This window comes from Aspergillus tubingensis (assembly GCF_013340325.1).
Source record: "Aspergillus tubingensis WU-2223L DNA, scaffold_10, whole genome shotgun sequence".
Classification (NCBI taxonomy): domain Eukaryota; kingdom Fungi; phylum Ascomycota; class Eurotiomycetes; order Eurotiales; family Aspergillaceae; genus Aspergillus; species Aspergillus tubingensis.
The window spans coordinates 422,706-436,302 of record NW_023336284.1 but is presented as its reverse complement, the minus strand read 5'-3'; the positions used below and the strand labels follow the sequence as shown (position 1 = coordinate 436,302).

At 48.9% G+C, this 13,597-nt stretch overlaps 2 protein-coding genes across 2 annotated transcripts; both read right to left on the bottom strand.

The window, feature by feature from the left end:
- Positions 1-7,285: 7,285 nt before the first annotated feature.
- Positions 7,286-9,826, bottom strand: AtWU_09229 (transcription factor domain-containing protein; the record flags this gene model as incomplete). The annotated part of the gene is made up of 9 exons (XM_035504336.1): positions 7,286-7,329; positions 7,378-7,919; positions 7,969-8,225; positions 8,271-8,321; positions 8,372-8,410; positions 8,458-8,992; positions 9,046-9,232; positions 9,314-9,549; positions 9,732-9,826. The coding sequence occupies 9 exons, from the start codon at positions 9,824-9,826 to the stop codon at positions 7,286-7,288; spliced, it is 1,986 nt and encodes a 661-aa protein (XP_035360229.1).
- A 972-nt stretch (positions 9,827-10,798) lies between these two features.
- AtWU_09228 (cytochrome P450) lies at positions 10,799-12,315 on the bottom strand (the record flags this gene model as incomplete). The annotated part of the gene is made up of 3 exons (XM_035504335.1): positions 10,799-11,671; positions 11,726-12,253; positions 12,310-12,315. The coding sequence occupies 3 exons, from the start codon at positions 12,313-12,315 to the stop codon at positions 10,799-10,801; spliced, it is 1,407 nt and encodes a 468-aa protein (XP_035360228.1).
- Between the last annotated feature and the right edge of the window lie 1,282 nt (positions 12,316-13,597).

Below are 13,597 nucleotides of genomic sequence, written 5' to 3'. Positions count from 1 at the left end.
CTAGACAGAGTCTCACGGGCGATATATTTGGTTCTGTTCAGTCTATGGCAGTTGTCAATCATCTTCGTCTTTGGAAAGAGAGTTAAGTGAGTTGATACCTGGCAGTGATGTTCCTTAGACTGTAGCGTCTGAACCATCCTGATCTCCTCGCTTGTAGTTGAGGATCCGGCACATTGCGAAACAATGATGACCAAGCAGGTTTCTATTGCGGTGCAGTGGACTTTTTGTTGGCATCGTCGTTGTACTGCAAGGAGCTGGACTCATATTGATTTGATTGAAATCTCGTCCGACGAGATATACTCAATAGAGGATGAATCCAGCGAATCTAGAATGCATTCTTCATCCTACCCCCATATTGATGGCAAATATGACTTGTTGATTCTAATTAGAACAATATATTGTCAAGATACTGCGAGGGACCTTTCAGACAACGACCTTATTTTCCGCTGCTTCGGTCCGAGCAGACTGGAGAACGCTCTGGAGCTCAAATAAGCTGAGGCTGAAGTCGGTAGGCGACTATCACATAAGCCCCATCCCGATCTTCCTTCTGCTGACCTGACCGTGCCTGTATGAGTTCAAGGGCAGGACATGATTAGAAAGCGCGTCATCTATATTGAGGTCGCGTGAAACAGTCGTTTTCTCTCCATGTCTTGCCGAAACTATGTATAGTGAGCTCGAAATATACTGATAATCGGGCCAGGTAAACGGTAGCACCATGGCCGTCCGCGTCGACGTTCGGGAGCGCGATCGAATGGCAGCAGAAGCTTTGTCGAATCATTCTGCCTGGACAATCAGCGTCGACAAGTTCTCGCACGCGTCACGTAGCTCCTCACAGTTAATTGTTATAGCGACCCAATGAGTCAAATTAACAGGAGTTCCAGCCATGCAGCTAGCAACTCCCTCCTCGCCAGTACGGTAGCGGTGGAATAGTGAAATGCGCGTTGCAAGATATCCGCGATGCCTGTCCTTGTCCATATCCATGACGGATGCAATAGCATCCCATCGCATGCATCCCACCCGCCCCGTAAGCCCCAGACCTCTGAGGCGGATCGATCTATCGCTGTACCACGGGATAATAGTTCTTGTGACCGGACATGCACATTTCAAAGGCCACAGAATCCATGGATTCTTCGCACACAAGCTGGTGTCAGCACATCTTCAGGTCAGAGAATGCCTCCTTAGTTGTTGTGTGAAAGTCGAAGACATAGTTTTCTCCTGGAAGATTCACCTTCTTGCGCGCCCTTGCTTCGAAGCTTCCGGTACCATACTGACGCATCCTTCCCACACCTTACGGGAATTTTCTCTGCATCTGGATGATCCCTTGAACTTACTGAAGACCGAGCACCACAATGCCTTGAACTGGTACACCAGACTCTGCTTCTTCAATTTGAATCGTAACCATTCCTTGAACTGCTGACAATTTTGAAATGAGAGTCTAAGAGGGGAGTCTTCAATCACTCCACGCATTGCATCCGTTGGTAGGTATTGCCTAAAAGCGTATGACAAAACCAAGCACCGGTGGACACATCGACAAGCTCGTGATAATTGAGGGAGTCAACGGCAATATGCCGTGTATGGCAGATTCGAAATATAGTCACTTTCTGCCCCCGCTCCGTAGCACTTTCGGCGACTGTCTGCGAAATAGCAGGGACTCCCAACAACCCGACGGATCCGCCCACAATTTTCCGGTTGCAATGATATTGCACACATGTTCAGCATTACTCGTAGTTGTGTTACGATCTCATTCGTCACCTGGTGCTTTCGAGAAAATCCAGGGCGAGATCTTGGCGAACGCAGTAGTGCAACTTCCTACTACTGAACAGCAAGCCGGGGTTAGTATAAATACACAACTGATCTCTCGCTGAGGTGTAGTCCGTTACATCCTTCAGACTGTATTGTAAACTTCAGCGGCACTGGAAAAGCCGATCGATCGGATTGGGCTTGGCGACAGTTCTTCCTGCTTCAAATTCCCTTTGACGTCCGGACCATTGTTGGTATTTGCTTCTCCATCCGAGGTTTTGGCTTTAGATAGTGCTTGTCATTTTGGAGATGCACGTCATCGGACCTACTTCCATATTCTTGCGTTTCCGCGGGACTAAATTGTGTTCGGCTCTCAAATCGCTGGGCTGAGCTTTTAGTTCCATGTTCTCCAAGCCCCTGTATATAGATCTTCATAGATCCCAGCAGCCAACGCAATTCCAATTCGGTTTCAACTCTGGAATTTGGAAATGAAGCTAGGACGGCCCCGTTGGCTCTGTTGCTCGACCAACTACCCCCGGATAGGCAGCTGGTAGAACATCATCTATTCCTGTCGATAGAAAGTACAGCAATCGGGCAGAGCTTGTTGATCCAACCCTCCCCCCTTGCTTTGAGAGAGGAGTTTAACCGGGATTCCAGGTGTGCAAGTAGATGGGTTCGCAAGCTGAACTGCAACATGTACAGCCTCTCGACTCATGCCCAGAGGAGAGTGAAGGTTTCGATTCTGAGACACATATATGAAGATCGTGTGTGTGCGTTTCAATGTTAGATGCCATGGCGCTCTCCAGGACCGATGTATTTGGTATTGGCCGTTAGACGCAATAAATGAGGCCGAAGTAGACTGCTCGCCCAAGTTAGCGGAGACAGTCAGTCTTCTTGTGTGCGCTACATTCGGCGTTGAAGTGGAGACTGCTCCATCGGGCCGGGTTTGTTCGTACATCTTGGCTGCAGTGATACTGGGCAATAGAGTGTGGCACGGGCCGAATGCTGGAGAACTTCTATGACCGTGGACGGCTGGGCAAAGTATTGGTCCTGATCATTGGTATCTTGCAATCATGCTTCTTCAGTTTTAGTCATGGGCGCATTCCGCAGACACTTCTCCATCTCGGCCAAAGACTTAGCAAAACGGTCCATCTGACCTCTCCGTTGACTGGAGTGTCACAAAGGTTACCTTTCTTCGAAGCGGCTTCAAAACACACAGCCTTTTTAGAGACTATTTTGTTTGAACCGGGATTTGGAAGATCTGGTCAAGTACCTCAGTCTTTTGCTGTCGTACAAAAGCCCATATTGAGAGATGAGCTATGAGTTCACGCTTTCTTGTCCTTCCTTAAAGGATACTTTGTCGGTGATTTCCCGACACATATCTGCCGTTTGATTGATTGACAGTAAAGACCGCAGATCCTTAGTCAACAGCACAGTAGATCCAGACACCATCCCGCCAGCGAGGGAGTCCTTAAGGCGCGGAGTGCGCTTGTCGTCAAGACAAAATGCGGATGATTTCGTGCGGGCGCATGAGAGAGTTGAGCTCTAGTGGCCGGCAGTCCTTACAGCCACCGACCACCCCGCAAAGCCCGCAGGGGCCATTGCCATGGCGCTGATATTTCCCCCAATACCTGGATGGGAATAGTGTGATCCCATTCAGAGAAGATAGGGTAAATGTAACTCCACAGTGGACTTCTGTTCCGCCGTGTGCGTGTCTATTGTGCTTTCCTTGGAACGCCAAAGATCTTCTGGCTTACCAGTCTTTTCTTCGATTGGAACTCAACTCCACTCAGTCGAAGGCGTAGCTTTCATTCTCCCATCTGGAAAGAATCGTACCAAGTGATTCGGCCAGCGCGGTCGGTCGATTGGCAACTTGTACACCTTGGCTTGCTAGTGGGGCGCAGTGGTTCCAGGAGAAAAGCACCCATAGACAATGCAGTCCTGCTAATAATCCATAGCTCTTGAATTAGCTTCTCTAGGCGATGCCACGTTCCGTGGAATCATCAAGGAAAGGTGCGGTCTGCAGCTGGCGGCCATCAACCGAGCCTTTGCCTGCATTTAAGGCCATCAGCAGGTGCTGAGCAATTGTTTCTGAGGAGCTCAATCTGAGGAAATCAAAGTCCTGAAGCTGGCAGCTCGGTCGTATCCTTCTCCGTATTATCATCTTATATATCTTGGTCATTGGGTAGACATTTGTCTAGAGAAATGAGCTGTCAGTGGTAATAGTAAGAACCCACTTCTATTGTCCTTGACAAGTTCTCTGAAATTTCCCGCCATTGCGTTCTTCTCAGCCTCCGTCTTTGGGTTTGTAGGTCTTGCGACATTTGGCTTTCTTTAGGATTGACGGCTTTTGACTGTATCCAAGTCTCCTTGAATTATGGGATTTCAGCTGGAGTTTTTGGTCTTTCTGTGCAGGTGAAGATTGACTGCGGATGCAATTATACATCAGTGGGTTCAGTTTGAGTTAGTGGAACGAACGATCCGTTCATTCAACGTAAGGTCATGATGTCCAGAAAGCAAATTCCCGGGTTGTCCAGCAGCAGCCAAACCAGTCAACGAATGGCCACATGAAGTGGCCAACACCATGGCTTTGAAGGATTGAATAGGATTTTATCTCATGGGGATATCCAAGGGGGCCACAACATGAGGTGAACGGATTTCAGGAGCAGACACCTCTGGACGATCACAGTACGGAGCCCAGTACCTTGGGAGCATGTGGGTTCAGGAGACAGTTCTGTGATCAGAGACATGTAACTTCCCTTGAAGCAAGCAGCCCTGAATTTGACCGATATCACTTTCGTCCCACTTACACCGTGAAGCCGGTGATGTCTACACTTCATCATCTAGTGCAGTCGGACATTATTAGAAGCCCATGGTGTGCCTCACGCCGGCTGTTATGGGATGCTTTCTTTCCATGGAGACAACCTGGAGAACCTCTTACCCAGGTTGTGGAGGCGTGTTGAAATTAACGCGATGTTGGAATCACTCCACCAGATTTCTGTTTCAGTGAGGGTCATGAGCTCCGCGTTTTTGTCTTGGAAGGTGGGGTAGGACGTGGCCGACATAAACCAGACCGCATAGTTGCTGTTGTGTCCAGACAGACAATCACTCCTTGCGATCGTTCCCAGCTGTTCAGGTTATCGGAACGCACTGGCCATGATAGGAAGGCTTGGATTGTCGAATGGGTTTGCGAAAGAGGAAGAGCCCAAAGTGATCCCGTGATCACGAGCAAGTATACTAGTTGGATCAAGTAGCTTTCTCCGCGATCTGGAGCTTCGTAATATGTTTCTTAAGCAATCCAGAAAGTATCTTATGGCTGTTTTCAGCACTGGATAAGTCCGATATGACCAGACATATGGCATGGTGCCTCTTCTCGATAATTATCCTGTCTGTTTCTTGAATTTTCCTGCTCTTGTGGGAAATTCTTCGGCCGAAACAGGGACAAGCTGCTTGGCGAGATTGGAAGGACATTACTGACGATGAAGAGCTGCTATATAACTTGTTAGCCAGGTCCACGGTGTCCATGGGGCTTCTGTGTACTCACCTGAGACTGTTCTGCGTCTCGAACTGTGTAGGCCATTCCATTAGTTTTCGATGTGGAAGTGTTCATCATGTGCCAAAGGGTAACATCAAAGGCTACCAATTCTAAAATATATAGTGCTGCGCTTCCTCATGCGAGTCAAGTATGGCGTGCACATCATCGCTTTTGTAGTCTGTGGATAGACTGCTTCGTCAATGTAACCAAAGAAAGCATGTATAAGTCCATGATGCCTTCTGTTTTGTCCTCTTCTTCTCTTGTGGCTTGCCTTAAGGGTCGACGCGTCACGCAATAGTAAAAGCATGTCCGCCAACATGCTGGAGACAGTGATACCATAGGACCTGCTGGGACTGCAAGGCTAGAAATAATATATGGCACGTTCGGTCATGGGTCAAATGATGAGCTCAACGACAGAGACTCCAAGAACATAAGACATAATAGCGGTAAGTTGTTATAACGTTCGGAACCATTGGTGGCTCGGTCCATAGAAAGAAAGCCGTCACTGGTATATGAGGCACTAATCAGCACCTCAACCACGCGTCGGTCCGCTGAGCAATATATCAGAGAGCATGTAGGATATAATATGTTTTACCGTAACGATTCTAGGGGATCATCAGATCCGCCCTTTTATCTTGGAAGGAAAACCAGCGTGCCTTAAGCTGGTTATCTCGCCAGTCTGCGCTCTTCTCTAATCAAAAGTGGTTATTAGCTGTCACCGAAAATCATATCAGAGGAATGACATACGTAAGGTGACATGTCCATTACAGTAAAGTCCTGACTGGGTTATAGCGTCGCATGCGATATTCATCCTGCATGCACTGTCAAGCCCTTATGTACGGCTTGCTCAGGCCACGAGAGGAAGGACACGGTTCCACCAAGTACAGTGGCAGCTAGAGGAGCGCGACTGACAATCTTCCGTCGAGAAGCAGACAATCGTCCTCGAGTATGAGATTTTTGTATCATGCCGTACGACACGTTTGGAACTGCTCAGGTCGACATCTCGAAATGCTCGACGAAAGGCCTCTCTATCAATTTTATTATGAGTCCCAAAGTCCCAAGTGTATGTGTCATTAGATCTTGTTACCTTTTCTCAGTAATGAGCGCAAGCTTAGCAGTAAGCTGTAGGCTCTATGGCCCCATTTGACGAGTCTCTGTATGAGAATGCCACTGTGCCCATAAGTTGGACTATGTTGCTTTACTTTTCAGTCCCCGGTGAGCGTATGTATCACCACTGAGGACTCTGGGATGACTCGTGCAATGACAGGTCCTCATGCTATGTCAGAAAGGTTTCGCCTCTCGACATGAAGAGAGTACCGCAAGGAAGAGATGAAGTCAATTAATAGCAAAGTATGCTTGAGGCATGCTAGCCATCTTATGTCTAAGACGAATACTTATGTAAGGTAGGAATGAGCTTGACTGATGATGTACTGAGAGAGAAGAGAGGTGATGCAGAGGAGAGGTAGAGGAGGAGAGAAGGAACACGGCCAGGAATTTATAGCCAATTTTGAATTCAGTTTCCGTGGGAGTCACCGTATGGATGACCCGCCGTGTGAATTTTCTCATTACTTAGAGACGGGAAGTTCCCATTAGACGAGTCAGCGTGAATCGTAGAATGCTGTGTGCGTCACTTAGGAGGTCTCTATCACGGGTGGTTTTAGCGCCGTATGGATACCAATTCACGAATCCTAGCCGCCTAGATGCACCACAGAGAATGCTGTCAGTGAAAACATTGTTAAAAGACTCAGAAGACTTCCCAGGACTGAACATTGTCAGGACTTTTGGTATCAAATTCTAACAGTACGCTAATGCTTCTTGTATGGTATGCGCATAGATCTAGGCACTTCACTGCATCGATGCAGCGCCATCACAGGATCCCTGAGATTGAAGAAATCCATATAAACAGGACTTCAGTATATCTGTGTGAATCCATACCATGCACTCAACAATAACCATCTGCAATAACCCGAGGACGTGAAGTGCTGGCTTTCACATAAGACATCAATCTTGTCAAGGCTTGCTGAATTCACGTTCTATTGCTTCCACCATCTCGTCTACTATGGTCAGCTTCATTCAACACAAGGTGAAGTACGTATACGTACCTCGCATTCCTTGAATTGCCTCAAAGGCAATTGCATGATTCGCCAGGAACTTCGCTACTACTCGCAGGCTCTGTTCCAACTCATTCCTCAGTCCTGCCAATGGAAAATCACCTACGTTCGAATCCGGCACCTTTGTAACGAAAGGCCTTGTTTTGCAACTCAGAGTCAGCATCGTATAGCCCGCCTGCATGGCGCAACTGATCAAAGTGGGCATGGCTCGGGGAACCTCATAGTTCTGGAATATGTACGGTAAATTGGTCGGAGAATCATCATTGGTTGGGTTAGGAAATGGAAGACTGTCCATTAAAGTTACAACGTTTATGGCTGCATGGACACAGATCACTGAGGATGTGTGCGATGAGAAGGGGAACTGGATGCCAAATTGTTGCATCGAAGCGGGACGCTGCAGCAAGGTCGTATCACTGGATGCTCGACCTCCATTGATGCTTTCGTTGGCACACGAGACTGGATGCAGACCAGGCTGTTCAGAGAACATGGGCACATCTTGAAAGGCACAGTAGCGGTGCAATTTGATCCGAGCGCTACACAGTCAGTCCGCCACTGCAGACAATAACAAACCTGGATACTCACCTGTGCAATTTAATCTCAGCATACGATCTCAAAGCGCTTGCGGCCACCGATTCGACACAGTTTGGCTGGGGGCCCTGGGATGCCGACAGTTTATCTCGGCACTCGAATAGCAGTGAGGTAATCTGAGTATCAAGCTCGGACATCCGCTTTTGAATCCATGACACATCCTCTCGGCGCCGTATAGCCTCGTCAAGTTCGACGGCAAAGATACCAGCTTCATATAAAGCTTGTTGGGCTTCAACACGGAGCCTCCAGTCCTAGAAGGCATAAGCGTGGGTTCCTCGAATTAGGGGGAAACACACCTTTGGATATGGAGTCACAAATGAAGGATCGTACACGTCAAACGAAGCCGGCTGTACAAGATTGGTCAGATATCCTCCTTGCTGCCAGATGTAGCACTCACCATGCCAGTCACCGTTGCCATATGACTTGCGGCCATATACTACGAAATTAGCACTGTGTGGTTGAAACAGGGCTAACGAAACCAACCACAAACCACCATGACCTGCGCCGGGCCAAGGCATACTCATTTTCCTCCAGGGACTCATGCAGTCCTAGCATAAAGGCCATTTCCAAAGCCTCATTCGCTAACCTTGCCGTGTTATCCAGATTCCCTTGCTGGCCATACTCATAGAAGCACAGGATAGATAGTGCAATAACTCCTTCCAGGCACACAGGGAGTTTGGGGTGAAACGGTGGCCGACCGATGGAATCCCGCAAAGAGCCTTCAAACCCACCGGGGGCCCGTAGCGGCTGGTAATCCCGAGCAATCACCGCATACGCGGCTTCGGCAAATCGCAGTGAAACCTCTCTTCGGATGGTGACATATTCTGGTCTGGCAGGATATTTCACATCTTTATGGGGGACCAGCGCCACCATCGCCGAGATGGCTAGCGCGAGAGGACTTGCCGGCTTGAACTCATCCGGATGGTCCACCCTAACTGGATTGTGGGTAACAGGCAAACGATCAGGCGGGGGAAGGATGGGATAGTATGGATGTATGAAAATGTAGTATGCATCCAATCTGCAACGTGTCAGCGGGATTCGATGCCGTATCACTATGGCCTCCCCGCTTACATGTCCTCATTGCTGCCGTATAGCTGGACCGTGTTGACGGACTGAGCGGACTGCAAATCCCGAATGGTTTCGACTGGGTTTCGGGGGAAAACAGAGTCAAACATGGACTCTATTTCCGCCATTGGAGTTCCAACGTTGCGCAGGGTAGCGCTGGGGCCACATAGTTTAGCCAGTTTCTGCATCCATTCTAGACTCGGCAGTTAGCAACCGTTGATCAGCAGGACTCGTGAGTAAGGGGAGAAGATGTAGAAGGCGTCAGGAAGTATACCATTCCCATCGAGAATCGATGCTGTCCCGGCAGAGGGGGATCCTTTGGTTGAGGGCCCATCCTGAGCCGAGTGCGGATCTGACATGGCCTTGGCATCTAGTATGCGCGGGCCGGGAGTGACTGGGGTTGATGCTGTCGTCTTAGCACGGAATATATAGATACTGGAAGGATTCCTGACGAAGGGGCCAAAACACCGTTTGAGACCCGAGCCATAGAAACGGAAGCGCCCCCCACGGCTGTCAAAGCAAAGATCAGTCAGGTTTTCCGTCCGAACTACTGCAGCACCTCCCCGGATAATCCCTGAACCCGATCGGTCCGTCCAGTCGTTGGACAGGGGGGGAGGGTGAGCAGTAGCACCAAGAGTACTGACAGGACGACTAGTATTCCCTAGTCTCTCCATCCATCTTCCAGCACCTACCCAGCATTGTGGCCCGATTGGGTCGAGGTTTCCATCAGATCCCGTTCCAGACGCCGTCGTCGCCCGGCTTCTGCTGGTTTTGTCGTGACTGTCATCGCTCCCCCATTGTCAAGACAGTATTGCACACAGAATAATTAGGGAGATGCGGAAAGGAAAGAAAACACATGTCCCGGCCAGCAGTTCGAAAAATCTTTATATGGTGGTCATCAGGCAGTTCAAATCCCGACAGGCGGGCTAACGCCGCGGAGAAAGGCAAAATTCGGGGATAGACAGTTTGGAGGTGGGATTTGCTTTGCTTCATGACGAACGAGAGCTGCGCCCTTGCAACAATCATCTTGGCAACAACCGGTACAGCCAGACCCGTGGTTGCTTACTTGGCAGTAGGTCGGATTACTGGGTATCGGGAATGGGTGACACTCCGTTGGCGCTACTAGTAGTAGTAATACTTAGTACTTGCAGTAGATACAACAGCTGATAGATGGAAGGAGATTCCAGAGTTCTCGGGGGGGAAAGAGTGGAGGGAACGGAGACTGTAGCCGGTGATTGAACCAAAGGTTGTACCTGATCAGGCCTGGCGGTGGGGAACAAACAGCCCGGCCAGACCCCGGGCGGCTGGCTTCATTCTGCCTTCTTCTGCCTCTTCTTTGGGGGTTTTCCATGTCGCTTCGGCCGAAGCTGCAGGTTGGGACCCACAATTATGGAACACGGACAGCCCCTCTCTTACCATCTCTTCTACCACTACTGCCACTACTGAGCTGACTAGATAATTCTAGTCTCTAGTCTCATCACCATTCGGTCAATTTCCTCCATTCTCCTGCATCCATTGACTTCCTCACTCCTTCGACTCTGCAATACATAATCCTTCTGCAGGTCCATTCGGCATTGAACCCCCTGTCTAATTCAGTCCTATCCTATCCTGACCATCTTCTCGAACCCGATCGTCATCATCTCGATAATACACCACCTTGTCCTTCCCCACACACGCGCTTGCTGCCGCTAGACGAGCCGCCTGCAGACCATTGTTCCAAGCGAGCGACACCTCATGCAGCTGAATGGGGATCGTTCGTCTACTGACGTTGAATGTCACAGCGATGTCCAGACGGAGCGATCAGAAAATAGTTTTCCGGTTTCATGCTTTTCCGCGTCGTGCCCGACGCCAGTCGCACCCCTCGACACTCACGGAAGAACTCGGTTGCTGCTAAGCGAAGTTCCATCCAGGCGAGATGCACCCCAAGGCAGATTCGGGTGCCGTACCCAAAGGGGGAGAGACCCTGCCTGGCTGCATCGGATCCATGTCCATCCCCTCCTAACCAGCGACTGACATCAAAGGTTTCGGGATCTGGGTAAAGTCCCTCATCCCGGTGCATGGTGTAACTCTGCGTGCTTACCGTCGTTCCTTGAGGAATCTGGTATCCGCAAAAGGTCGCTCCGCCATTCGGCACGCCCCGAGGCAAGGAGCCTGGGGCTGCTCCATAGAGCCGTAGGGTCTCCGTGATGACGGCATTGAGGAGCGGCAGTTCCTCCAACGCAGCTTCATTATAATTCGGATCCAGCGCACTGACCTCTTCTTCCAGATCGTGCTGGAGCTTCGGCTGCGACAGCACAGCCCATACCAGGTAAGTCAGCGTGACAGCAGTAGTATCGGAGCCAGCCACGATCAGATTGCCCGCTTCAATCACCACGTCCTCCTCAGAAAGCGTGCTGCTCGTCTTCTCCGATTCATTGACTATTCCGGTGAAAATATTCCGCGTGGAGTTGCTATTCGCTCGACTATTTGACACCGCTCGCCTTCCATATTCAGTAAGATAGTCGCTGGGGCGAAACATCTCCTGGAAGGACGCAAGTGGGACATATCGGCCAATGAGTGCCACAAGGGGAAGCTCTACGTTGATTCCCGAACCCATCATGGTGGACTCCAAAATATTGATATATTTGTTTTTCTTCTAACCATTAGCCGAGTCTGTCATGCAGCGATGGGCACCTTAATAACTCACCTTTCCATACTGCAGCATTTCAAATGATTCACCGAACATCAAATGTCCGCTGACATCAGTGGCGAGAAACGTCCACCACTTCAGAACATCGGATGTTCCATCCCGCAGCAATTCACAGCGAATCCGAGACACTGCTAACTGGACTTTTTCCCTTACTACGGGCTCCCATGTTTGTCTTAATTCGGATTTGGAGAATGCACGCGCAAACAACTTCCTACGCGCAGCATGTTCCTTGGGATCCCGCATAGTAAAGACTCCCGGATTTCGGTCCCAGGAGAACTTTTGATACCATGGGGTCTTCAGGAAGGCCGACCCGACACGATGGATCTCTTTGAACTCGGGCTGTGAGGAAATAGAAACCTCGTCCGGAGCAATACGCACTACGGGGCCATATTTCTGGTGCAGATCGTGGATGAAGTAGATGCGCTTTCCCGTAACGATCGATAACTTTAGCGGCAACCTCGTTACTCTTGTGTACAGAGGTCCCGGTATGTGACGAAGGGGAGATCTGAGGAACTTGTAAGTAATCTATACCATTAGTCAGTAACTACCTCATCCTACAGAGGATATGCTACGCTACAGACATGCATACCTACAAAACCCAGATCGCCACCACAGTCACAACGCACAATACAACATGTTGCTCCATGTCAGAATTGAGTCAGTACAACAGTTGTTCGGAGCAATGGAATGGAATTATTGCCATAAACAAAGAAAAGAAAAGAAAATCATCAAGAATCTACCAATTTTATATGTACTTCATCCCGGTCACGCCTTTGAGTCATGAACGCAGGCTCCTCATTTGCTGTTCGGAGCCCGGCTCCACCCCCGCTCTCCACACGCGGCTATTCTGCTCGAAATACCATCCAGTCCCCCCCTGTTTCCCAAATCCAAAAGTACGATCAGAGACTTTGCTCAACCCCTGTCCTTTTTTACAACTATGACACAACGTTTAATCAGTTAGGAATTTGCCACCGCCAGCTCCATAGCGATAAGATGATGCGTTTACGGCAAGACAATGCAATCTCGCATGCCAAGCATGAAGCATTGTCCTACACAACCGCAAGACTAATAGTATAGGGGGCAGATTTTACAACTTATAGTCTCGAGTGATCTTGCTCGGAGAAGTAAATTGAGGTATGACTGGGTTTAAATTTCTGGTAATGCATTATACTGTGTAGCAGCATAAATGCTCCAATAAACATCTCGCTCGCACCGCAGCCATCCACGTCGCCATCACATCCAGACGGTCACATCAGAACATAAGCGAGACTTAGAAATTCATTTTTCAATCTCAAGTACTCCCCGAACTATATAAACATGAATGGGCTTACAAGCAAATTAGAAACAACTCGCTGGCCAAGAAAGTAAACATGGCAGCCGACCAGCGAGCGACTTCCTACCAGTCATTCCCGCATACCCAGAAACCAAATCTAACTAACCACTTCTTTACATTTACCGCATGATCCCGATTAACCCATTATGGATATGTCATCGTAACTATCCCATTTCCTTTTCTGATAACAAGTGAATACAAATGGATTTCACCCTCTGCATACGCGTTGTAGACCAACCCGAAACGATCAAACTTTCTGTTTCTGTACTTCGATAACTATTCCTAGATATCACACTGACTGACTAGTCATGGTTTTCTTTTGTCATCATAGTATATAGTCTTATTAGAACGGTATTCTTGGATCAAGGTGTAGAAATACCGGTATGGTACTTTTTTGAATGAGAACGAAGAAAGTCATGTATAAATAGGGAAGGGGAGGCAAGAGAATGGAAAGCTCACAACTCTCCGAAGATGGAATTTTATCATAACCAAAAGAACTTTTATTGATTCCGCAGTGCAACACGTCTGCTAATTTG